Here is a 24,449-nt window from a genome sequence, read left to right as displayed (position 1 = left end):
TATTATTACTGTGCACCACATTTGTCTATGTAAGTAGCTGCGACTACTAACTGTGTTCATTGGTTAGCTGCTGTACCACATGATTGATGATGTCACTACCTAGGGTATAAGACCGTTGGAAGTCACGCCCCTTCTCTGTCTGTCCTCAAGCCTCTTGAGATGTGTGCCTAAAATAAATAACGCCGTGATGAATGGCTAAACTTGAACGACTGAGATTATTCACCTTTCTGTTGCAGGAGACAAAGGTTTAAGTCTAAATCTGCTAACAAACGACAATTTCAAAAATACAGATTCTAATGGTCAGATATAGATATACAGATACTAAAGATAGGCAGGTACTTGCTTTTAAGCAGAACACAGGGGAAAACAAACTTAGCTGGAGTGTGTACGTGTTCGGCTAAATGACGTACAACGGCCTCGACAATTTCTGTAGTCCTATTCAGCCACTCGGTAACAACCATCGTTTTTCAGACACGTAAACTCTTCAAAAATCACCAGTGGGGTCACTGCTGATGTATTTAATGTCGTAGAACAAAACGTGATTTATCTCTTAAATTTGTGTCAACCACAGACCTTATTTCGAGCTATTTTCCAAAACCCTATGGAGAAAATGCATTGCTTTTCGACGAAGGAACCGGAAGTGCTAAAAATGCTAACTTCCTTCCGGGTTTTATGACGCGTCACTGCAGTGACGTGTCATAAAACCAGGAAGTAAGCTGCTGATTCCTTCGACAAAAAAGCAATGGGATTTCTCCACAGGGTTTTGGAAAATAGCTGGAAATAAGGTCTGTGTAAAACAAACCTGTTTGATAAATGCACGTTTTGTTCAGCCGGATAATATCCACGTCTACCCTACTTTTATAATTTTCGAATCATAAATCTAATCGCCAGAAGCAAAATACTAACGTTATGCTATAAAGGAACTACAACAGGGCAAAAATACAGATTTTAAAATGGTACAAGTTGAAGCGTTTGTTTTAACTGTTTGCAGGAGGCAGGTACTTGCTTTCAAGCAGAACATGGCAAACAAACTTAGCGGGAGTGTTTAGGTGTTCGGTGTAATGATTTACAACGGCCTGGACAACTTCTGTAGTCCTATTCAGCCACTTGTTAACAACCATCGTTTTTCCGAAACGTAAACTCTTCAGAAATCAACAGTGGGGTCACTGCTGATGTATTTAATGTCGTAGAACAAAACGTGATCCGTCTCTTCGATTTGTGTCAACCACAGACCTTAATTCCAGCTATTTTCCAAAATTCTATGGAGAAATTCCATTGACTCTAAACCGAGGGAACCCGTAGTGGTAAAATGCTAACTCACTTCCGGGTTTTAGGACTCGTCACTGCACCACTCTGTAGCACTGCATGATGGGATATCATCAGTGTCAAATCAGATAAATTGAAACTTTTTCCTGAAAAGATTTTACTTTTTGTCTTCTTGGTTTAGTTTTTTTACTTCATAGCAGCAAATGCAAAGATCATGATGTTCTTTGTGATAGATTACTCGGAAGAGATATTAAATATGCTGACACATCCTGATCTGAAAACAGCTGCTTTATGATTTTATAATGTGCATGTGCTTCTAAAACCGGTTATTTCCTGTTCACACTGATCATGATAAGAAGTCCTGTTATCTGACCTGCTGCTCTTTTATCTCCTGTCTAGTCGCTGCCAATTTGCAAAAGATTGTCGATGATCCGCTTAGTAACAAAAATGTGACGTTTAAACTGGTAAGTACACAGATGGAAGAGGATAACATGAATATCAAAAGGTTTTCATTATTGGGCTCGTGAACTGTCAACAGGGGGCAGTTATGCTCGTGAACTGTTAGCGCCGGTGTTATGCCGTGTTATGCATGCTTACTGCACCTCGCGGGAGCGCGCGCAGCGTAAAGCAGATTACATTTCAATGATTTGTACGCCATATTTAGGTTTGGAAACTATATAATTTCCTTTTTGGCGGGCATGCATAACACGGCATAACACCGGAGCCTCACTGTGGGGAAACTTTGGTGCTGTTCTGAGTTTGTAATAATCTGTCAAAATGACGGACTGCTTTCAGATTTTTCCGTCCTTGTTAAAAGAAATCCGTCATAGACGGAAAAGATTCCGTTAACGTGACCTGTTCCAAACTGTTCACTTACTTTTTCTCGCCACTGTAATAGATACACGTCATTGTTTTTTACAAGATTTAATGTCAATTAAAATGTTCAAAGATTATACAAAAGTTTGTGATCATGTTCCCTGTTTTCCAGGCATCTGGCGTGGAGGAGTCTGAAATTCCCGATGATATTAAACTCATTGGATTTGCGCAGCTCAGCATCAGTTAAGTCAAGGTCAGCCATCAACAGAGGACAGAAACTAATGGTATTGCACAGCTGCATTGTAGTAAATTCCAAGAAACCACTACTGCCAAAGAGAGGGCGAGGAAGACGATGATGATGGGGAGTCGGGTAGCTGGCAGGAGTGCAACACTACTGCAGGATGCATGAGGACCACATTGAGAAGGGGCTCAGTTCATTACAGGAATCACACTTGAAACGTTTACAGTGCGCTTATACAGTGAATGGGAGAAGAGATGCAATCAACTATATCAACTCCTAATTTCTTCTTCTTTCTTTTGCTTCATACCTAAGCACAATCCAAACCATCTCCTGCCAGTACTGGAAGCGATTGCCTTTTCTTTTTTAAATCTAATGTGCCACATCACTCACAAGAGTGTCGTGCTTACTTTATATGGCACTTTATGATACACTGAAATTGAAAAGTGTATATTCAGCCTTAGTTAGTCAAACTATAGATTTTACCAGTGTGTTTGGTGAAAATAAAATTGAGTATCTGCGATTATTAGGTGTATTATATTTACGCCTACCCAAGAAATCTTAAGAAAATCTCCTTTAACACTGATAAAACTAACTTAGAGACACACTGTAGCATAGTTTTAGTTTTGTAATTCTGTAAATTTAGATGGATTTTTATGTAGAATATAAGAAAGTTACCAGATTTCTGTACAAAGCAGCCCCAGGCGTGTGGTGTGGTGGTTTTGTCAAAACATACCCAAAGTGTTTAGGCTCTGACTGCACAGCTGAAACCATACAAAGACACACAAGGGTCAATTATAACTGCAGTAACAACCCTTTTTTCAGATGGCGTTTCCCGAGATGTTCAAAGAAAGCATTATTTTTCACAGATTTAGACCTGGCTTATATTCTTCTACTATGCAATAGGTGTTTTCTTTTCGCCACATGTGACCACTGGCTGCTAATATTACTTCTCTTGAGATGAATACATTTACTTTTTGTGCTTGTACTGCACTAGGAGTTCTCAAAGTCAGGCAGGCAGCTTCAGGAACCTGCAGTGAGACTTCCTTTCGTTATAACAAGCAAAGTGAAACATTAACAGGCACAACAGACAGAAGTGGGTAATGTTTGTCAAGGTCCCCATGCAGATGGGGATCACTTGGTCCATTTACCATTACTGATCTAACAGCTGGGAAGAATCCTGAATGCTGGCAATGAAAGTTGAGTCTGGAGCTGCTAATGTTACAGGCTGACATACGATGAACTTCTGTGGAGTGGTGCATGCCCAAAAACTGAAAATTATCAACCAAAGTAAAATATAGTTTAAAGGGTCAGTTTACCCAGATTGCAAAAAAAAAAAGTAATATTTTGACACTTGCCTCAAATGGTATTTAGCTGATACATTTGGTCTTATCTGCCTCTTATTTCATACAGTTCATGCATATGGAATGTAGCCATGCTAGCGGCTTAAATAATCCGTTGTAATGAGCTAAGATCCCTAAATCGTTTGTCACTGGTGATTCTTTGTGATGCGCCACCAGAATATCAAAAAATAAAAACATTTTGAATAGGTTTATAACCAATAAACTAATACCATACACATTAGCCTCAGCTGTGCTTTGTTTTTAGTGCTAAGTAGCTAATTTTGGCATGCTAACACGCTAAACAAAGATTGTGAACATGGTGAACATTACTCCCGCTAAACATTAGCATGTTAGCATTGCCATTGGAAAACGTTAACACGCTATTAGCTAGTAGAGCCTTTCAGTGCAGCTAGCATGACGCTACACTTACCACAAATTCAATTCCATTTACCTGCATTGTATTTATGGGCAGCAGGAATCTTAAGAGAAACCCCTAGAGGTAAATATTTCCTATATTGGGTGAAATAAGCCTTTAAACTTCTCCAGAAGCCAGTTAGTATTCAGTTTGTGTTCCTTCTCACTAGGCAAGTTGTTGTGCCAGTACAGTAGTCTCTTTGCTATATAAACTTTCACCCACAAATCACTGTCGTCACTCCCTGTGTAGCTGTATGGTTGTTTAGTACCTCGTGCAAGGCCTGCGACATGGCTCTGAGTTCAGGTACTGATGTAAATGGTGTATGTAAAGATGTTGTAAATGTACGTATGATGGCAACTCCATGTACTGTCACACAAACATCATGAGGTTTGTATACCATGTAGATGCATTGACTGTTTAAGTGTACCTGTCAGATAAATGGAACATTTGACTTGTAAATATAGATTAAGGCGGATTGAGACTGCTCATGTTCAGTACACAGTTGAATTTGTTTTGTAGTGTTTTTCCACTGTTGGCCTTTATCAAAGCATCACTTATGCACAAATTATTTGTTTAATTGGCACCTTATTGATATGTTAACATGCGTATTTTTGGGATTACATGCAGCTTGTAATCACACGCTTTGTGCTTTGACGTACTGATATGCAGTTTTCTCACCGAAACCTGTCCGATGCTAATGCATAAAATATAATTTTCATAAGACGGGCAGCACAGGCTACACTCTTCCCCCCCTGTGCCTGTATATGTGCGATTTTGTTGATAAAATGATTGATCATCAAATGCTTTTGCTGAAAGTCACTTAGATATTCATAATTTCTTTCCATTTTTATTGTTTACTTATCAGAAACAACATTATTCTGCCTCTAAATGGAGACACCAAATGATTAGTATCAATTGAATCACTTAATTGGCAAGCAAATTTGTTCTTTTTTTTCTTTTTTACAGATCATTACATATATTTTTAAAATATCATTGATTATACAATGTGTACATCGACAAATGCATAATTTGAAGTGGAATATTTGTGATAAGATACAAAAGAGATTCCTTGACATGTATAGATTATTGGAAAATGTCAGCAAATGATTTTTAGTAGCTGAATAAAGTCACATGATGGAATTCAATTGGTGAGGACAATGGTTAATTACAATGTGATGCCTCGTTCTGCGTGTTCTTTGCTTTTAACAGGTCAACCATTTGGTCCTGTGTGCTCGCCACACATTCAGTTACAAAGGTTAAACATTTATTTCGACTTGAGCTTTTGGAAGAAAGTGTCTAAGAGTTGGTGTCGCACTTAATCATTCGTTTGAAAATGGTTGATTTTGGAGCGATTTTGCGAACTATTGGCGACTTTGGTTTGTTCCAGAAAATCATCCTTCTTGGGTTAACCCTCCCAAATGTCTTCTTGCCCCTTTTCTTTTGTAGTTTTCTTTTTATGGAGTCAGATCCAGATAGACACTGTAACACAGACTGGATCCTTCGGGCGGACTCTAACCTGACAACAGATGAGCAGCTGAACCTGACTCTGCCCCGAGAGGATGATGGGACCTTCAGCAAGTGTCAGATGTTTGTCCCTGTGAACTGGTCTATTGGTTCCATCAGGGAGTACGGGCTCAATGAGACCGCAGGGTGCCAGAATGGATGGGTGTACTCCAGAACGCTGTATGAAGCCACCGTAGTCACTGATGTAAGTCAAGAATGTTGTGTGGTTTCTTTGATGGTGCCACTGCTCTACTGATTCTGCTGCTTTGCAGTTTGATCTCGTCTGTGACAAGTCGTACATGGCTGAGGTTGTGCAGGCGATCTTCATGTCTGGTTTACTTGCTGGTTCATTCATCTTTGGACCAACAGCTGAATCGTGAGTTACTTGAAAAAGGTATATTAGAAATGTGCAAAATGTATGAAAGCCTAAACCTTCAAACCACTGACTAAACTTTAGGTACGGCCGCAGGAGAACCACCCAGCTACCAGTCGTGCTCTTGCAAATATTCGTCATAGTTGCTGGTGTGTCTCCAAATGTCTACGTCTACATAGTGACGCAGTTCATAGTTGGAGCTGCCCTCGGGGGATATAGAATTAACTCCACCGTATTAGGTATGACTTGTTTTTAATCAACCAACATTTGATTAATGGTCAAAATCACAAGGCAATTTTCTGGTTCCTTTTCATTCCTAGATCTGCAGTGATTTTGGTGTTTAAATTATGTTTGTAGCTACAGAGTGGATTGGGGTCACCAAAAGGTCCTTTGCTTCCTGTATGAGCCAGTTGTTTGCAGCTTTTGGACAGTGTGTCATGGCTGGTCTGGTCTATGGCATCCGTGACTGGAGAAAAGCACAGTACATCATAGGAGGAGCGCAGGCCTTTGTAACGTTGTACATATGGTATGTGTTACACTTTGTTATTTAAATGTTTTGCTCATTGCTGTATGTAGACACTTAAGAGAAGTTTGGAGGTTTTGAATTGTGTTTGTATGAGATAATTATCAATAGTCAGTGGGTAGCACTCGGCACACCCTCTTTTCCGAGAAGTTATATTATATTAAGTGTATGCCATATCGAGAATATTTTAACCTTTAGCTTTGCCATGTCGTGAGACCAAAGGGCTTTTATCTATATTTAGTATTCACTTTGTCTTCAAAGCTACCAGACTCCATTTAAAAAAAATAGCGGCTTGCAGAACAATAGCATTTGTTTTTTTGTATTTTTGTCACAAATAAAATTACAGTTTTTTTCCAAAGAGTCTGGCGGATTCAACAAAAGCATAGATAATGGCTTTAGTTCACTGTCAGAGACATTGTATAGTTGTTTGATGCTAAATGTAAAACATTATATATTCATGGGCCTTTTATTTAAGGTACTAGGTGCTGCTGACCCCCAAGCACAGCACTACATTGCTAATCCCTTGTGCTTCAAATCCTGTCTGCTTCACCAAAATGGGGGTGTGCCCACCGCCATCTATTGTAGTTATTACACTGATTAGATATGTAGTAGGCTACTAAAGTCCTTTTAACCCACTTTCTGTTCAAACCTACCAAATAAACCGTGTGTATTGCAAAACCAGTGTGTTCAAGAAGACTGTGTAATCCACCTTGTTGGTAGATCGAATTTTGAGTTTGTTCTGTTAAATGAATAACCGTTAGTGAGTGAATTCAACGTTTGGATTGTGGTTGATCTTTTCAGGTGGATTCCTGAATCTGCAAGGTGGTTGCTGGAACAGGGAAGAACTGAAGAAGCTAATCAATTGATACGTAGAGTCGCAGCAATCAACAAAAGGAAAATCCCAGATAACCTGCTGGACAAGGTTTATGAGATACAATTTGATTGGATTTTGTGAATATATACTTCATAAGCAGTGCCAGCATGGCTGTCGATTTAACAGTCTACAGCCAAGCTAGCACTGCTGTGGGGCTTTACTAGGAACAGTGGTGCTTTAAAATTAAGGCTAACAGCAGCAAGCTCTCATGTTGACGATGACAATTATAATCCATTGATTTTGAAGTTGTTATACTTTCTAAGTTCCACCATTTTAGTTTAGCATGTTAGCTTGCTAAAATTTGCTAACAACCTCTAAACACAAAGTAAAGCTGAGGCTAATGAGGGTGTTATAAGTTTCCAAGGTACTTGGTCATCAAATTAATTATTGGACAAAGCTAAAACATTTGACCTGTGGATGGCACTCCATTGAGGAGCAAATTCCCTTTTATGCACACATGCCGCGATTCATTTTTTGAATGACTAAAAAAAGAAACGTTTAATCCCAATTGCTTTTCAGATACTCAAATTATTGTTTTTAAATGTGACCTTTATATATTTAATGTTCAATGAAATCTAGTTCAAAGTCAATTGACATGTACACATTACCCATATAATTAAAATATGATTGTAAACAAAGGGGTGTAACAGGGCAAAGAGATATTGCCTATTGAAGGGATATCAACCCTTTATCAGAATGAATGTAATTGCTGCCTAATTCATAGAATCACTGCTCAAAGTTTTGTCTTCACTATATTAATCCATCTGCCCTTCAGGTCACCGGGGGACGGGAAATGAAAAGTGGGGGAATAAAAGCAATTTTTACCTCAGCAGTCCTGGTTAAATATTTGTTAATTTTATCTTTTGCCTGGTAAGTTAAGCACAATTTGAAATGTATTTTATAAAATAATTGCTTAAAGGTTTGTAACATGTTTGTGTTCCTGTGATTTGAAGGTTTTCGTTAAACCTTGGCTACTTCTGCGTAATTTTAAATGTGGGTAAGTTTGGTCTGAACATCTTCCTGGTTCAGTTCCTGTTTGGGATGACTGAGATGCCCGCACATCTCCTCTGTATCTGGTTTTTGGAGTTAATTGGGAGAAAAAAATCCTTAATATCAACCCTCCTGACAGGAGGGGTGTTTTGCCTCTTAACCTTGGCTTTCCCTCGAGGTGAATCCCTTGTCCTTTAAGTTCACTACATGATGAGAAATACATCTGACCATCTGTGGGGTTTAAACCTTTTTTTTTGTTTCAGACTGCTCTATTGTTATCACAGCCCTTGTTACCGCCGGGAAGTTCTTTCTGAACTGGGCAGGTTCAGTATGTTTGATCTACATTCAGGAGTTGTTTCCCACTTCTGTCAGGTACGCAAATTAAATATATACAGAATATGTTATTATAGAAATTATACATTTGAAAGTTAACTGAACTTTTTCAGGCAAACTGCTGTTGGCTTTGGCTCTATTGCCTATAGAGGAGCAGGCTTGATGTCCCCCTTGCTCAACATGTTGGCCATTTACCACTGGGCCATACCCATCTTAGTCTTCAGCAGCCTTGCAGTGACCAGTGGAGCTCTTGTCTTCCTGCTCCCTGAGACCCGGAGAACAGAGCTGCCTGACTCAGCTAATGAGACCGAGGGCAACAGGTAAGATGGTTGCATGATTTACAGAGTTCATGTGGCAATATTGTCTTGGGAGTCAGTTCAAGGCCAACCGGTGGCTTCCATCCACACTAGAACTTAATTTGACTAGATCTTGTTTTTCTTTATCCGTAAAAACACGACAATGTAATAGAAAATTACAATGTCCTAATATATCTTACAGTTTAATTGAAACAAGACATATATTTGACTTTGTCTTAATGGTGTCTTCCTTTACTTTCTAGGAATATGAGCACAAAGAAAATGGGCAGTGACTCCAACGTGGTCGAACAAAACGGCAGAAATTCCACCAAACTCTAGCCGATATGGTTAATCTTTTTTAAAGATGTTTTTGTCGTGTGAGATCTACATATACAATATTTCTTGTGAATGCTCTTTGGCCTTCAATTTTGCTGAGTCACATTGTGTGTTTGCTAATGTCTTACTCAATTGTTGGTATTTACGGCTTTCATTTCTGTAAGATGCTGAAAATCAGTCGGTGAATTTCAAAGGTCTAAGGCTAAAACATAGAACGTTTGTAATCTAAAAATAATTGATAACATATATTCATCTAAAAAATATATATACAAAATGCCTCATTTTGTGTAACAATTTAATATGAAGGAAACTACATTTCAGTTAGAGTGGAATTAAAAAAAAGTCTTTAAGTCCTTAATCGAACTTGCCTTGAACCCTAGAAACCCTGATTTAGGATTGCATATCCTTATCTGTAAATGTAAATACAGCTGGGGGGTGGTCCACAACAGGACATTTTACATCAAAAAAACTGTATTTGACAAGCTTGCACATAACCACTGTGCAAAAACAGCTAATAAGTTGCGACCTGCTGCTGTCTTATCAGTCTTTAAACAGGAGGGTATTGCTTCATGACTCACACAATTCACATGAGAGCTAACAACATGCAGTGGAGATGCAAATTCAGCAAACATCTAACTGATTTTACAAGAGACATAAAACAAACCCTTGTTAAATAATACGGTTTTTGTTTTTTCTACATGTGACTTCTCAATCTTTTGGTGAGCCGTTTCCTATACAGTTTCATCTGAATATTTTAAAAGGCCTTGGGGTAACTGTATCATATTTCAACAACAACGATAAGAGACACATGCAAATAAACAAAACTTTGGGTGGCTCAAGTTTTTTCTTTTCAATTGAGCTGTGACAGAAGCAGCATTACCATAACAATACAATACTGCCGCTTTGAGCTTAAAGGACTAGTTCAGATTTGTTGAAGTAGGTTTGTATGAGTTACTTATCCATACTCATCGTATATAAACTACAGATAATTAGCTACAGTATCAGCATGGAAGCAAAGTTGTGCTGTAGACAGGGCCATCAGAACAAATTATTTCTGCCATATTAAAGAAATAACTATACCTAAACCTATAAAGTGTAAATGTATGCTGTATTTAGAATACTTTCGACACTTAACTTTGCTGTCCAGCAGCCCTTTCCATCGGGGAACTGAAGCTGTTTTTTTATCCTCTCTCCGAAGTCACCATAATCCATTGATAAACAAACCGGTGAAATATTACTCCCTATTTCTTGGAGCTCCTCAGAGAAGTGATTCCTGTCACATTCTCACTTGTGTGGCATGTAAAAGGAAACAATTCTGAAGAGGTTACAACCAAAGAAAGCAAAACATACTTTAGAAAAGCATTCTTTCTTTAATAGAAATATTTCTTCTGCCCGTGTCCAAACCAGGCTTTTCTGGATAAGCGCATTTTAAAAATATAGTCATTGTCCACAGGGGCGGCGCCAGGGGGGAGCTAGGGGGTGCTGAATCACCCCTCAGGATTGCCAAAGCACCCCCTAAGCCAGTGGTTCCCAACCGGTGTGCCGCGGCACACTGGGGTGCCGCGAGCACTGTCCAAGTGTGCCGCAAAAAAACGTATTTTTATGTATTTAATAAACTTCACTTCATATACACTTTATTTTATTACATGTACAATGGAGTTCATAAGCTAATAAAACATATATTGCTCAGATTTAGAAATATTAAACAGCTTAAATTCTCATGATTTACGTCAGCCGTCATTGTTTACGGTGTGCAGAGAAGCTTTTTATCCTCGCCAAATAATTTCAAGATGGATCGTTACGTAGTGACAATAAATAAAGAAGCACCCCAGCCCTCAACAACACAGGCAGGGATGACAGAACATGATGGCACAGCAGTGCAAAAGAAGTCTAAAATAACATTAATATCAGCCACAAGTTTAAACAGTAGAGCTCAGGATGAACTCGCAGAGCTATCTATGGACCGCTCCCTGAAACTGAAGCACGGGGAACTACGTCTGGATATATTTTTGGCTGCTTGTGGGACACGAGTATCCATCCCTCTCAGAGAGTGCCATCAAGGTGCTTTTACAGTTTCTAACCTCCTACTTGTGCGAGCTGGCGTTTTCCTCACTCGCATATGTCAAAAACAAGACCCGGACCCGGCTGTCAGAGCAGGACCTCCGCGTTGCGCTGTCCACTATCCCCCCACGCATCAAGAGACTCTGCTCGCAAAAGCAGGCACAAGTGTCGCACTAGCACCATGTAACGGTCTGAGAAATGTTTATGTTTGGATGTTCATTTGTGTGCCTTTCTTATAAATGTATGATTTATGATTTTGTCAATCAGTATTATCTGGATAGCGAAATGCAGAATGTTTCATATTTGGGATGTGGTTGATGAGTCACATGACCACAGTCAGGTCAGAGGGCATTGTTTCATCCCTCCAATTCTATTAAGTTATTATTTAATCTAAGTGATCATAGGCCTGCCTCTTTTGAAATCCAAATGTAAAATAATAACTGTATTGATATGTATTCGTGTTTTTACACAGGTAGGCCTACTATTTTCAGCCAAAACAAAAGAGCCTACTTAGTAGGCCTGTTTATAATATTGAATTCATCATAGAAATGGTGTTGACATTTTTAGTCTGGTTCTTGTTATTATGTGTGAATACATTATTTGTTCTATAAAATGTTCTATTCAATTAAATACACATTTGAAAACCAATTTATGGTGTATTTATGGTTTTTAGTTTAAGCTCTGAAGTGGTTTTTAAATCTACAAAAAGTTGGGGTGCCTTGGGGTCGAGAAATATTTTCAGGGGTGCCTTGGTAAAAAAAANCTCGTTTTAGGGTCCTTGGTGTGCCCCCCTGGATCAGTTACTCGGACGTCTCTCGACCCGTTTCATTGTTTCCGATGTAAGTCATTGTGTGAGGAGGCGTCCCTGAGTTCCAGACGTTCACGGTCGCACAGGGGGACGAAATTCGGTCATTGTACAGTCCCGGCAGACTTAAAACTGATCTCTCGTAAATCTACATAGGTCTGGTCTCCTAACCTCTCTTACAGTATACCAGTCCTTTGGTTTTTAAATGAAACCATTTTTGAGTTGATCTGCACAAACCTCCTCTTTCTTACGACTCACGTGGTTTCTTGTGGTATGGATGACACTTTGTACCCACCTTTCTAGTAACGAACCCCGACAAAAGACGTTTCCCTGTCCTGCTGACTAGGCACATTTCTTTCTTATTACCCGGTACATAGCACTCCAAAACTCAACTGTTGAAGGAAGGTAGTCGTTCCGTACTTCTGCTTTGCACCGACACAGAAAGTCCGTACTGGTGACTAGGGTTTGTGTGCGGGCCGTTGCTTCCTCCACCGAGCATTTCTTCGTAGAGTTCCAGGACCTCACCGGATCGGTCAGAGGTCTAGAGTTGGGGTAATCTTTTAGAAACTCCCTCAAACTGTTCAGCACAACGGGTCGCTGTCGGCGGTTCTTTGTAGTTACGAAGATCTCCTTCTGACGTACACCTCCTTACCCGGTTTTTATGGTCGTGCGTCACACAATATTTGGAACACCTTCTGAATGTCTTTAGCAAGCCTGGAGACAGTAACGGTTGTTCTCCCATATATTTTGTCATAACTCACTTGAAAACAAATAAACTGGGGTTTATGAATACAAAGGTGGTATTAGAACGTCCTCTTTAAGAAATTTTTAGTCTACACTAAAAGACCTAAAAAAAAGAGGTAAAACAGAGTCACACACCCTCCACTAGGATCCCTTCTTTTAATGTCCGGAGAGACGGAACAAAAATTCACCTCTTTAGCGTGGTTAAACCACCAACTGATTCTATGCAAAACGGGGTGACAGGTCATGCACTACATTCTCAATAACACGACATTCAAAGTAACAAACATGCCAACTACCGTTAGATCACTCACTTCCGTGTTGGTCATTGAGTTCTTCTACTTAAAATGACCTTCTCTTTCCAACAGAAACACCCATCGATACAGTCCCCTGGTTCGTCATTTGTTGTCCTGTGTCCTCATCAAATTTATTTGATCCCAAATAAAATCGGTTCATAGAGTGTTGTTTGTAGTATCATTATGTGTTCCGGATATTTTGCTCCAGTTGTCTTTTTAGGAGTTTCTTTCGGTATTGTCCCACAATTGAGTGTGTTGTTGACTGGAGGATTACTTTTTGGTCCTTGGATATATCACCGAACGGTTTAGGTGCACTTGGGTTTCCCTAATTATTCTCATGTTAGTTATGTGTTCCTGTGACTGGTTTTGGGGTTCTTAAGCGTTTGTACCCTTACGTCCAACCTACAGGTTAGACGGGTGTAACCGGAGGAACGTCATAAATACTCAGAGTTCGCCGAGCCGGCGTGTAGGGAAACGACTTGGTCATTGATTGGAGGGGGCTTACCTGTACCCTTGTAAATCTCGTTTACTATCGACACCAAATAACATCGACGTGACTTCGTTTTTGATGACTCTACTCCTACGCTCAACATCAACTAAAATGGGACACACCGACACCGGTAGTGTCGTGAGGGGGGGGGGGAAAGTTCTGAGTGCGATTTTGTCGCTCTCTCCATCAGTCGACCTGTAACAAGGAACGGACCTCTACAGACTACAATTTCGCGCTTAACCAACGTCACGGTCCATGGTGGCCCATTAGGAAGGAACCATAGAATAGGAAGGTAGTGAAACTTGAGAAATACTAGTCAAAGGTCCCACTGAAGAGATGGTCCTCCACTATATGGCTCTCTCATGTCCCGGGTAAACTATCGGTCACGAAGGAAAAAGGTGCCACTTATGGAACCGGAGGGACACACTTGGTCAAGGCCGACTACATCCGGTGACTCACCGCCAACAGACTACTTGGGACCTCTTCGTGTCGCGGGTCTGGGGATAGTCTTTCGTAGGCAAACGTTCTATTTTACAAGTAGTTTCAAACCCTGACATTCTTTTGTCCAAGGAATGAGTTACTAGGCCTACCAGCACTTTTCGACGGTTCTGAGGAGACAGGTTGACATAGACTAAACTTCTGACCCTAGGTCAGACCAGAAACTCATCTCGACGGGACCGTCTCTTAACACCATGTTTCGCCACCATCTTCGGACGGTACGGGTCTTTTCTAGCCTCCGACGAAGGAACAACCCGTGTACGTGTTACTGAGCTACCGACTTAGAACCGATCTGGGCCCGGCCCGCGCATAGCTGTGGCAGCAGGTTACTACACCGGTGCCATGACGGCAGAGACGTCGCCGTTCTGCGTGAAGCTACCTGAACTACAGTCGGTCGTCTCATCTTCGCTAGGTTCTGTCACACGTCTACAAGGTCCACACAGGAGAGGTCCACCTCGACATTATACTGTTACAGAAGTCTATACGAACGGTCCGTTTTTGGTCTATGTTAGTTGTTTCATGGACTAGGTATTCGGAGACCCTTTCAGCGACCTCGTGGTACTTCGCGTTTACCGTACTGGACACTTTACCTTTTTTCGGGTTACCACAGGATTTCCGACAGTCGAGGGACCTGGGTGTGTCAGTCACCCTTGGACGGTTATTTGGAACCCTTTCTACATTACACCAATTCATAAACCGAAAAGGTTTCGGCAGTCGTCACAGCTAAGAACCACTACCTATTCTTAAGTTCTGTTTCTTTTAATCAAGTGCCATGATTTTAGTTATGTTTTGGATTCTGCGGTGGGAAGAACCCGTGTTCCTGGTGCCTCAACGGTGGTGAGCGAAAGTTTTAGAGTTACTAAGGGGTCCCTTGTTCGCTAGTCTAGCTGGAGGAAAAAGTCACTGCGGTCGTCGCAAGGCCTTAGGAGGAGGGGAGCTGGGCGGCGAGAGGTCTCGTGGAAAAGATTGGTGTTACAGTACCGAGTCTGTTATAGACAAGAGGGTCCTAAGATGAACTTTATTAAGAACCTGGATGTTTTAACAAGAGTGGACTTCGGCAAACAGAAGACTTCCTCCACCGACTACCAGTCCGAGTGGCACGGCGGGGACCTCATCATAACGAGGAGGTAAGGAGGAACGTGTAGGGACTACTCTGTGAGAACGAAGAACAAGTCCAGCGCGGTTGAGAAAGTTCTCTAAATATACATCATGAGGACTGACCTCGCACCGAAGGGTCCCCAGCTTATGGAGTATCAGATACCCGGGCTCAACGAAGGAACTAGAGTTTAGCCGCCAGAGGTGAAACGGTTGTCGAAGACAATAGTGCAACCCTCCTCTTGATCCGGAAACAGGACCCCAACTTCCCAGAAAACGGCTGACTGGCTAGCTAGTATGGTCCCCTGAAGACGACAACGACCACGGTCGACCGTACACCTCTACCCGTGTCGACTAGAGTCTAAAAGAGGTAGACTAGAGACGTAGACTTGTTCTTATCCTATAGTTAACAATTGTTTGGGAGGGAGCGGAACAAAGGGAGGGTTAGAGGGCATTGCGTCACTCCTCTCCAGTGAGTCATGAAGTACAGAGGTATGTTTTCAAGTTTACCTCTCTTTGGTCACCTCCGAACCCATAAGAAGCAAAAAATATTCCGTTTCTCCTCCATACCGTCGGTCGACCAGAGTCAGGACACTGTGCACCAACAACTCTTTGGACAGGCATCGTAGACTTGAAAGCCACTTTAGAGGCAGTTAGGTAGCGTCCAAACCCCTATCTATACCACACCAGGAGTCCGAGGCTTTTGGGGTCGTGCAGCTATGTTGACAAAGTCCCGTCTCCACTGTACTTCAACCAAGGGCTAGTCTAATTATAAAGTACTCCCTTTGGATGGAGAACTTTTCTGACTGGTTTGTCTTTCGTTGACTAAAACGAAATACCTAAAGTTACCTTTTTGAGACCCATGAAACACCGCATTGACAAATACTTGGTCGTAATGGCCAAAGGGGGAACGAAGGAGAGTTGTCCGGTTGTTACAGGCGAGGGGTTCGCGCAGTTTACGGCCACGGTTACTACCAATTTCCGACACGCCCCCCGAGACCTCCCGCCAAGATCGTCTACAACACCAGAGACTCCTTGAAGACGTTCTTAACTCACTGGAGAGAAGCGTCAACTTTTTATGGCAACCGTACGCTCGATATAAAATACGGAATGGGTCGACCGGCGTCGGGTCCCCATCTCACGGGGGTTTCTCTCTTACAACATAGATTGACGAACCCCTTGGGTGATCGTACGTTGTGGCTGGGACGACTCCCCACTCCTTACGATAAAACGTCTTGTATGACAGAAGCAACTTCAGGTCGAGTCGGGGACCGACGAAGGAAGGAAAGCCGGCAGACTTTTTCTCTCTTGATCCCTATGCTAGTCGGAAGAAGACTAAAGGCATACTATAACCGACCGTAAACTTCACCCCCGAGCGTAACGACCCTCACCAACCCAAGTGGTTGACACCACAAGCCTTGCAAAAGGACGGCGAGGAGACAGACCGCTCAAAGGCTCAGAGGGTCTACAACACAGTTCGAGTGACTAACTTTTTTTCCATTTCGTGATTCAGTCAGAGTCTCCACGCAGTAAACCACTAAAACGGGACATGAGATCCATTGATGTTAAATGTAAAAACCGAACGAAGGGGAGGTTGTTTAGTTTTTCCGTGACCTTCTAGACGCGGGGTCCGTGGCGACCTATTCGTTCAACTAAGTTGTTAGGGTTACAAGTTCTCCCATTTCAACTGGGAGATGAAAAATACATGTAGCAGTCGACACTTATCCGAAAAGAGTAGAGGTACGCCCCCGTTGTCTAACCCTAGCGAGTGATCATTTTGACCCCACGGGGTGAGATCTTGCGTGGAGCCCCTGATCGAGGGAGATTATCAGTGGTCTTGTATGTCTTCCATTTTCTAATAATTGCTCCCACAGTTGATTTCTTCACACCAAGCTGCTTACCTATTGCAGATTCAGTCTTCCCAGCCTGGTGCAGGTCTACAATTTTGTTTCTGGTGTCCTTTGACAGCTCTTTGGTCTTGGCCATAGTGGAGTTTGGAGTGTGACATAATCACCACCTGTCCTCTGTACAGACCTCCTTCAGAGGCTGGCCTCTTCCATGTGGGACCAGAGACGAGAGCGTGGCTTTGTGACACTGAGCTGGACATATGACGACGATACACGAAAGAAGAAGAAGAAGAGTGTGACTGTTTGAGGTTGTGGACAGGTGTCTTTTATACTGATAACGAGTTCAAACAGGTGCCATTAATACAGTTAACAAGTGGAGGACAGAGGAGGCTCTTAAAGAAGTTACAGGTCTGTGAGAGCCAGAAATCTTGTTTGTTTATAGGTGACCAAATACTTATTTTCTACCATAATTTGCAAATAAATTCTTTAAAATATGGACAATGTGATTTTCTGGATTTCTTTTTCTTTTTTTTTTCTTTTCATTTTGTCTCTCATAGTTGAGGTATACCTAGGATGAGAATTACAGGCCTGTCATCTTTTTAAGTGGTAGAACTTGCACAATTGGTGGCTGACTAAATAGGTGTGTGTGTGTGTGTGTAGTTTAGCCTTCCAGCAAAAGCCAACATTGGTTCCTACTTATATCCGTAGCGCTAATTGGCTCCTACATACAGTATACATTGAGGCTTGATGTATTAGCTTTATTAGCTATTACCTCAATTTAATTAAATATTTTTGACGTTTAGAGGAGTTCTTCACATATATAATATTGCCATTTCTGGGCTATTTTATTCACATGTTCAGTATCAAACCTGTCTTTTAACTTTTGTGTATATTTTTGTCCTTTTAATGTCTCCATTGTTCTTGGGACATACGTATATGGATGTTGGCGTAATAAATTCAAGGCTTACTCTAATGTATTTCCCGTGTCTAGCCACTGAGTGGATCGGGGTGTCCAAAAGATCCTGGGGAGCATGTATTACTCAGCTATTTGGAGCAGTTGGACAGTGCCTCCTGGCTGGTATTATCTACTTAATCAGAGACTGGAGACTGGCTCAGCTAATCACAGCAGCTCCACTGGCAGTTGTTGCTATTTACATATGGTGTGTATTGACTCTTTTTATATTACAATCAGATGTTTCCCTGAAATTACAGATTATTAAAGAATGCCTATTTCCTTGTTTCTGACAGGTTTATACCAGAGTCAGCCAGGTGGTTGTTGGACAGAGGCAGGACAGAGGAGGCTAAACAGCTGATTTCCAAAGTGGCAGCCATTAACAAACGCACTGTTCCAGAGTCTCTTCTGGAAAAGGTCCCTTAATAAGAAAAAAAAGTTGTTATTTTTGTTACCATTGTATCAAGACTTAACGTAAATGCAATGCTACCGTCATACTGTTAATAAAAATAACGCATGGTGTTTATTTATTAAGTAATTACTATAACAGAAATATATTTCTACAATGTCTGATCTCAGTCAAAGACATCTAAATGTAACTCTATTAACTCCTAACTTTTGCCAATCTAACTCTTATGATCTGCTAACCTAAGCAAATGTTAGCATGATATTGTTTCCATCCCCTGTGCATTACAGATTGTTGAGAACAAAACTGTGAGAAAGGGAGGCATAATTATTCTCATGCAATCATCTGTGCTTAGGAAGTATTTCTTAACCATAATATTGGCATGGTAAGTTTCATTTTACAATACACATAACAACTCTTTTAAGCCTGTAAATGCAAAAGAGACTGATAAAAAAACACATTTGAGATTTTTACTTTAGGTTATAATGAATTTAACAACTTATTTTTCAACATGCTAAATACGTCTTTTTTTTAATCATCAGGTTCTCCTTGAATGTTACTTACTACTCCCTTTCATTCAATGTTGGAAATCTTGGCTTGGACATCTTCCTGACGCAGCTTATATTTGGTCTGACTGAATTCCCAGCTCATATCCTTTGCATATGGCTGTTAGAAGCACTGGGGAGAAAAGTGTCACTGATGTCAACTCTTCTGATCGGGGGATTCTTGTGCTTCTTAATCCTAGCTGTTCCTCAAGGTAAAGCCCTTTGGGTGTTGTCCCTATGATGTTTAGTTTAACTAGCGGCCTGTAGCAAAGGATAGCAATGGTGGTTAGTTAGTGACTGCACCATAACATTATCTCTAAATGGTTTCTGTATCCTTTTGGGATACAGTCATTTGAAAGGCTGTGTCCATGTGTAAAATTGAGGTTGTAACAGTGTCAGTACAGTGTAATATGGTTGTAATATTGGTGTAATAACAGTGTTACATGGGTGTAACATGGGTATAATATAGGTTTAATACAGGTGTATTAAGAGTGTTTTAATCTATAATATTGGTGTAATAACCGTGTAATGTTTGTGTTACATGGGTGTAATATGGGGGTAACATTGGTGTAATACCGGTGTAATTATGGTGTGATATTGCTGTAACATGGATATAATAACAATATGTGTGTAATATTAAATGTCACATGGGTTGAATACGGGTCTGATACAGTAGGTGTGACATGGGTGTAATAATGGTGTAACAGTGGTGTAATAGGGTTGTTCTAATGTGTAATATGGGTGCAAAAAGTGTTATATGGGTGTAATGTAAAAATAGCGTTCATATTTCCCAACATATTTATGTGTGAATGCTCATTTAAGGGTTACGTTCAGATATTCATGGTTCCCAGATGGTGTATTTAAGGGATGTTAGAGTTACCATAACTTTTTCCAGATTTCTCGATAACATTGGAAGCCTCATTCTAAAATCAAACACCCATCTCGTAACATTGTAGTTGTTTTAATTATCTGACAATGTGTTTTTCTCTTCAAAGATAATGCTGTTGCTATGACCACGTTAGCAACTTCAGGACGTTTTTTCATTAACTGGGCAGGATCCATATGCAATGTGTATGTTCAGGAGCTGTTCCCAACATCTTTTCGGTAAGCCTCCCATCTCACTGTAGTAATCGGTATATTCGCCAGTGTGTTCACAAGAATAACACCAAAGACGGTTTAGCAAACGGAGTACATTTTCTTATGGGTTTCGCCCCTGCCTAGCGTCTTTAAGAGAACAGTGGTAGTGTCTGAGTTCATTGACTCCAATGGGAGCAGGGAACATGAGGCAGACAATGAACAAATATTTTGCCCTGTTGTGACAAAAGTAAATATTAAAAAAATTCCAAACATTTAACACAAAAATTGCATTTTTAGACACATCTTTAGAAACCTGCGTTCTAGACCATTTTTGTCAACTCTCTGGCAACTAAGGGCATTACAGTTAGTTCAATGGCTCAAACTGTCAAATTCTATTAAAACTGTGTTTCAGACAAACAGCCTCTGGTTTGGGCTCCATTGCCAGCAGGGTTGGTGGCCTGCTGGCTCCACTGCTCAACATGTTGGCTGTGTACCACTGGTCCATACCCACCGTAGTGTTCAGCAGCCTGACACTGGTCAGTGGAGCCCTGGGCTTCCTTCTTCCTGAGACCAGGGGGAAAGAGCTTCCTGATTCAACCGATGAGGCTGAGGGCAACACGTAAGCATCCGACAGTGTCTTCTTATTACACCCTGCAGTGCACAGTTAATACATCTGGCTTTATTTTTGTTCAGAATGAATAACAGCATTTCATTAGCATCTCCAAATGAGATCAGATATATTTTTTTTTATGTTGACCAATATTAGCTATTTTCACGCATCTCCAAATTACTGCATGTCAGGCAATATGAAGACACGAACAACATACCCTCTAATATTTGTAATTAATTCATATTTGTAGGATTGTCATGCAGGATTCATTTTGTTCCAGAAAAGGGAACATGTAACTAACACACTCTTCTGTTTATTCCCTTTTCCCAACAGAAATAAGACCAAGCTGAAGAGCCAAAGTGAAACAAAGAAGTTTGCACAAACCATATCTACCAAACTGTAGACTGAATACTTCTGTTACTCTTGCTCCATGTTACTCTGCTAGCAGCAGAGACAGGTAGTTAAAGGTTTGCTTTGTCATACAACTAGTGGTCTCATTAGCCTGAAGTTTGCTTTAGATATTCATGTTTTGTCAGCGCACCTAAAAATGTTTTACACAGGGCTCGGCAATATATGAATATTATATCTTTATTTTGATATGAGACCTAAGTTTTGTTAATCGTAATATCTAAATTTAAACTTTTTTTATGTCTGCATTACATTTAAGTGATACATGTAATTTTTCTACCAGACTTATAGCTGTTCCATTATTTGCCTTTACCAACTTAGTCATTATATCTACATTACTGATGATTATTAATCAGAAACCTCATTGGGAAATGCATCAACGGTAAACCCTATAATGCCTAACCTATATTAAGATATTATTGTCATTTTGCCCTATTTCAGAGCCACCATATCCCCTTGTACACAAGTCATTGTAATTGTTGAGTACTTTTATGCTTTCCATTAGACACTCCATTGGTTTTCTTATTCTGCCACCCTCAGGTCAAATGTTGGCACACAATATATTTCAAAGTCTATGAGCTGATATCTCTGGAAGTTAGTGACAGCATACAGTACATGATCACAGGGTTACAAACCCTTTTAATTTAAATGAAACTATGGCTTAATCTCTTGTGCCACCCTCAGGACAATCTTTGTATTTAGTCAGTTGTTCAGTTTTTACATTGATCTAATACAGTAGCATGTTCAAATCAAATCAAGTTTTATTTATATAGTACATTTAAAAGCGATTTTTGGTCGAGCCAAACATGTACATGTAAAAAGACACATTACTACAATCACAATAAAAGACAATAATTTACAACATAAATATAAAAAACAAAAACACAGGGAATAGTCAGGTGTCATTCTCCGCTCTGAATAGAAGGCCAGGGAGAAGAAGTGAGTCTTTAGTGTTGATTTAAAAACCCCTAGGGTCTGGGCCGACCTCCCATGGAGGGGCAGAGTGTTCCAGAGCCATGGGGCCAGCTGCTGCGAAGGCTCTGTGACCTCTGGTTTTGAGCCTGGTCTTGGGCACTACCAGCAGCAGCTGGTCAGCCGATCTTCAAGCTCTGGCTGGGATGTAGCGATGGAGGAGTTCTGCTAAATAGGCAGGAGCCAGCCCATTTAGGGCTTTGAAAACAGATAAAAGGATTTTTAAATCAATTCGGAACCGAATTGGGGTGATGTGGTCACGGTTTTTGTGGCCAGTCAGAAGACGTGCAGCTGCGTTCTGCACTAGCCGCAGGCGTTTAATTGAGGCCTGGTCCATACCCACATACAGAGCGTTGCAATAGTCTAGTCTTGAGGTAACAAAGGCATTAATAACCCTTTCTAGGTCTTTAAAAGATAAATACGACTTGCTTTTGGCCAATAGTCTTATTTTAAAAAAGCAGGATTTGACTACGGTGCTGACCTGCTTGTCGAATTTAAAAGTGCTAGTGAAGGTTAGGTCACTCCAAGGTTTGACAGAGGGGAGGATGTTTCCATTGAGAGAAAACTCAATTGTTACTTAAATTATTAACGGTTTTCTGCGATCTACTTTCTATTTCAATTCTGCACAATGGGGGATCGGGCTTTCTCTGCAGCTGCTCCTCACCTGTGGAATTCCCTCCCAGACCACCTGAAGGCTCCACAGACCACGGACGCCTTCAGGAAAGGCCTAAAAACCTTTCTTTTAAAAAAGCCTTTGATTAAACTTGTGTTTATTTTGTTTGTTTCTATTATGCCTCCTGTAGCACCTTGAGATTGCTTTTAGCAATGAAAGGTGCTTTACAAATAAAATGTATTATTATTATTTAAACCTGATTGCCAAACATTTCAATAAAAAACTCTTCACAGTGGCGGTGCGGTCTAAACTGATTTTTCGGAATGAAAGACACATTTGACAAGTTTGTCAAATGTATAATCCTTTTGGGAGACATAAACCAAATACCATTCCCTTCTGTTGGGGTTATGTCTGAAGTATAAGCAGTGGTAATCTGAAATATCTACAAAAAGAAAGGAACTGTATAGTAAAATGTGTGTTTTTTGTCAAAACAAACAGCTGCTAAGAGTGAAAACAGAAATAATATTATTATAATATAACAGTAATTAACAATTTTATTTTGCGATTTTCTTCTCCATTATTCTTATTTTATTTATTGTTATTGCACATATTACGGGTACTGAGACAACGAAATGCAGTTTAGCTTCTAACCAGGAGTGCAACAAGCAGTAAAGTGAAAAGTAATGTACACAATCTACAGAATAAAATATAGAATTAATTGAATGATGAATAAACAGTGAGGGGTATGAATACACTAGATACAAACAGCAGCCTGTGAGCAGTATGAACAGTGTGTATGAATACACTAGATACACACAGCAGCTTGAGAGCAGTATGAACAGTGTGTATGAATACACTAGATACACACAGCAGCCTGTGAGCAGTATGAACAGTGTGTATGAATCCTCACCATACGTATGTCGGTGACAAGTATGACGAGTGTCCGACGACACACCATCAGATCACCATAAGTATCGGTGTGACTACAGTATGACGAGAGTCCGACGACACCAATTAGACTCACCATAAGTATGTGTGACAATGTATCACGAAGTGTCCGCGACGACACACCATCAGATCCATCATAAGTATGTCGTGCACAAGTATCGACGAGTGTCGACGACACTATAATAGATCAACATAGTTATGTGTGACAACGTATGACGAGTGTCCGACGACCCACACATAGATCCACATAAGTATGTGTGACAAGTCATGACGAGTCGTCCGACGACACACATAGATCCACATAAGTATGTGTGGCCACAAGTATGACGAGTGTCCGCACGCACCACACCATAAGATCACATAGTACTGTTCGACACGTATGTCGAGAGTCGGCACCTCGACCACCCAAGCACTCACCATAAGTATGTTGACACACGCTCATCCTCGCACCGAGTGTCCGCACACCACCACCATAGCCCACACCCAAAGTATGTGTGACAAAGTATGACGAGAGTCCGACCGGACACACTAGGCATCACCATAAGTACGTGTGTGACAAGTATGACGAGAGTCCCGACGCACCCGCCACACATAGATCACATAAGTATCGTCGTGAACAAGTATGACGGGTGGTGGAGCTGTCCCTCCGAACGACTACTAACATAGAGTCACATAGATATTGTGAACCAAGTATGACGAGAGTCCGACGCACCACACTATAGATCATCTCAGTATGTGTGACAGTACTGACGAAGTCTTCCAGACGACCACATAGACGC

At 40.8% G+C, this 24,449-nt stretch overlaps 1 protein-coding gene across 1 annotated transcript; it reads left to right on the top strand.

The window, feature by feature from the left end:
• The first annotated feature begins 1,567 nt into the window (after positions 1-1,567).
• slc22a13a (solute carrier family 22 member 13a) lies at positions 1,568-21,950 on the top strand. The gene is made up of 22 exons (XM_010791739.1): positions 1,568-1,730; positions 2,255-5,786; positions 5,854-5,957; positions 6,039-6,193; positions 6,312-6,480; positions 7,279-7,399; positions 8,127-8,221; positions 8,305-8,519; positions 8,605-8,713; positions 8,788-8,994; positions 9,234-9,308; positions 15,080-15,148; positions 15,244-15,324; positions 16,231-16,379; positions 17,325-17,432; positions 18,131-18,299; positions 18,388-18,508; positions 18,788-18,882; positions 19,040-19,254; positions 20,038-20,146; positions 20,532-20,738; positions 21,063-21,950. Exons 2-22 carry the CDS (start codon positions 5,412-5,414, stop codon positions 21,130-21,132), a joined length of 3,018 nt encoding a protein of 1,005 aa, XP_010790041.1. The 5' UTR covers positions 1,568-1,730; positions 2,255-5,411; the 3' UTR covers positions 21,133-21,950.
• The last annotated feature ends 2,499 nt before the right edge of the window (positions 21,951-24,449 follow it).

The sequence above is a fragment of the Notothenia coriiceps genome, unplaced genomic scaffold, assembly GCF_000735185.1.
Source record: "Notothenia coriiceps isolate Sejong01 unplaced genomic scaffold, NC01 NC01_scaffold00035758, whole genome shotgun sequence".
Classification (NCBI taxonomy): Eukaryota; Metazoa; Chordata; class Actinopteri; order Perciformes; family Nototheniidae; genus Notothenia; species Notothenia coriiceps.
This window is presented reverse-complemented; position numbering and strand designations above follow the sequence as displayed.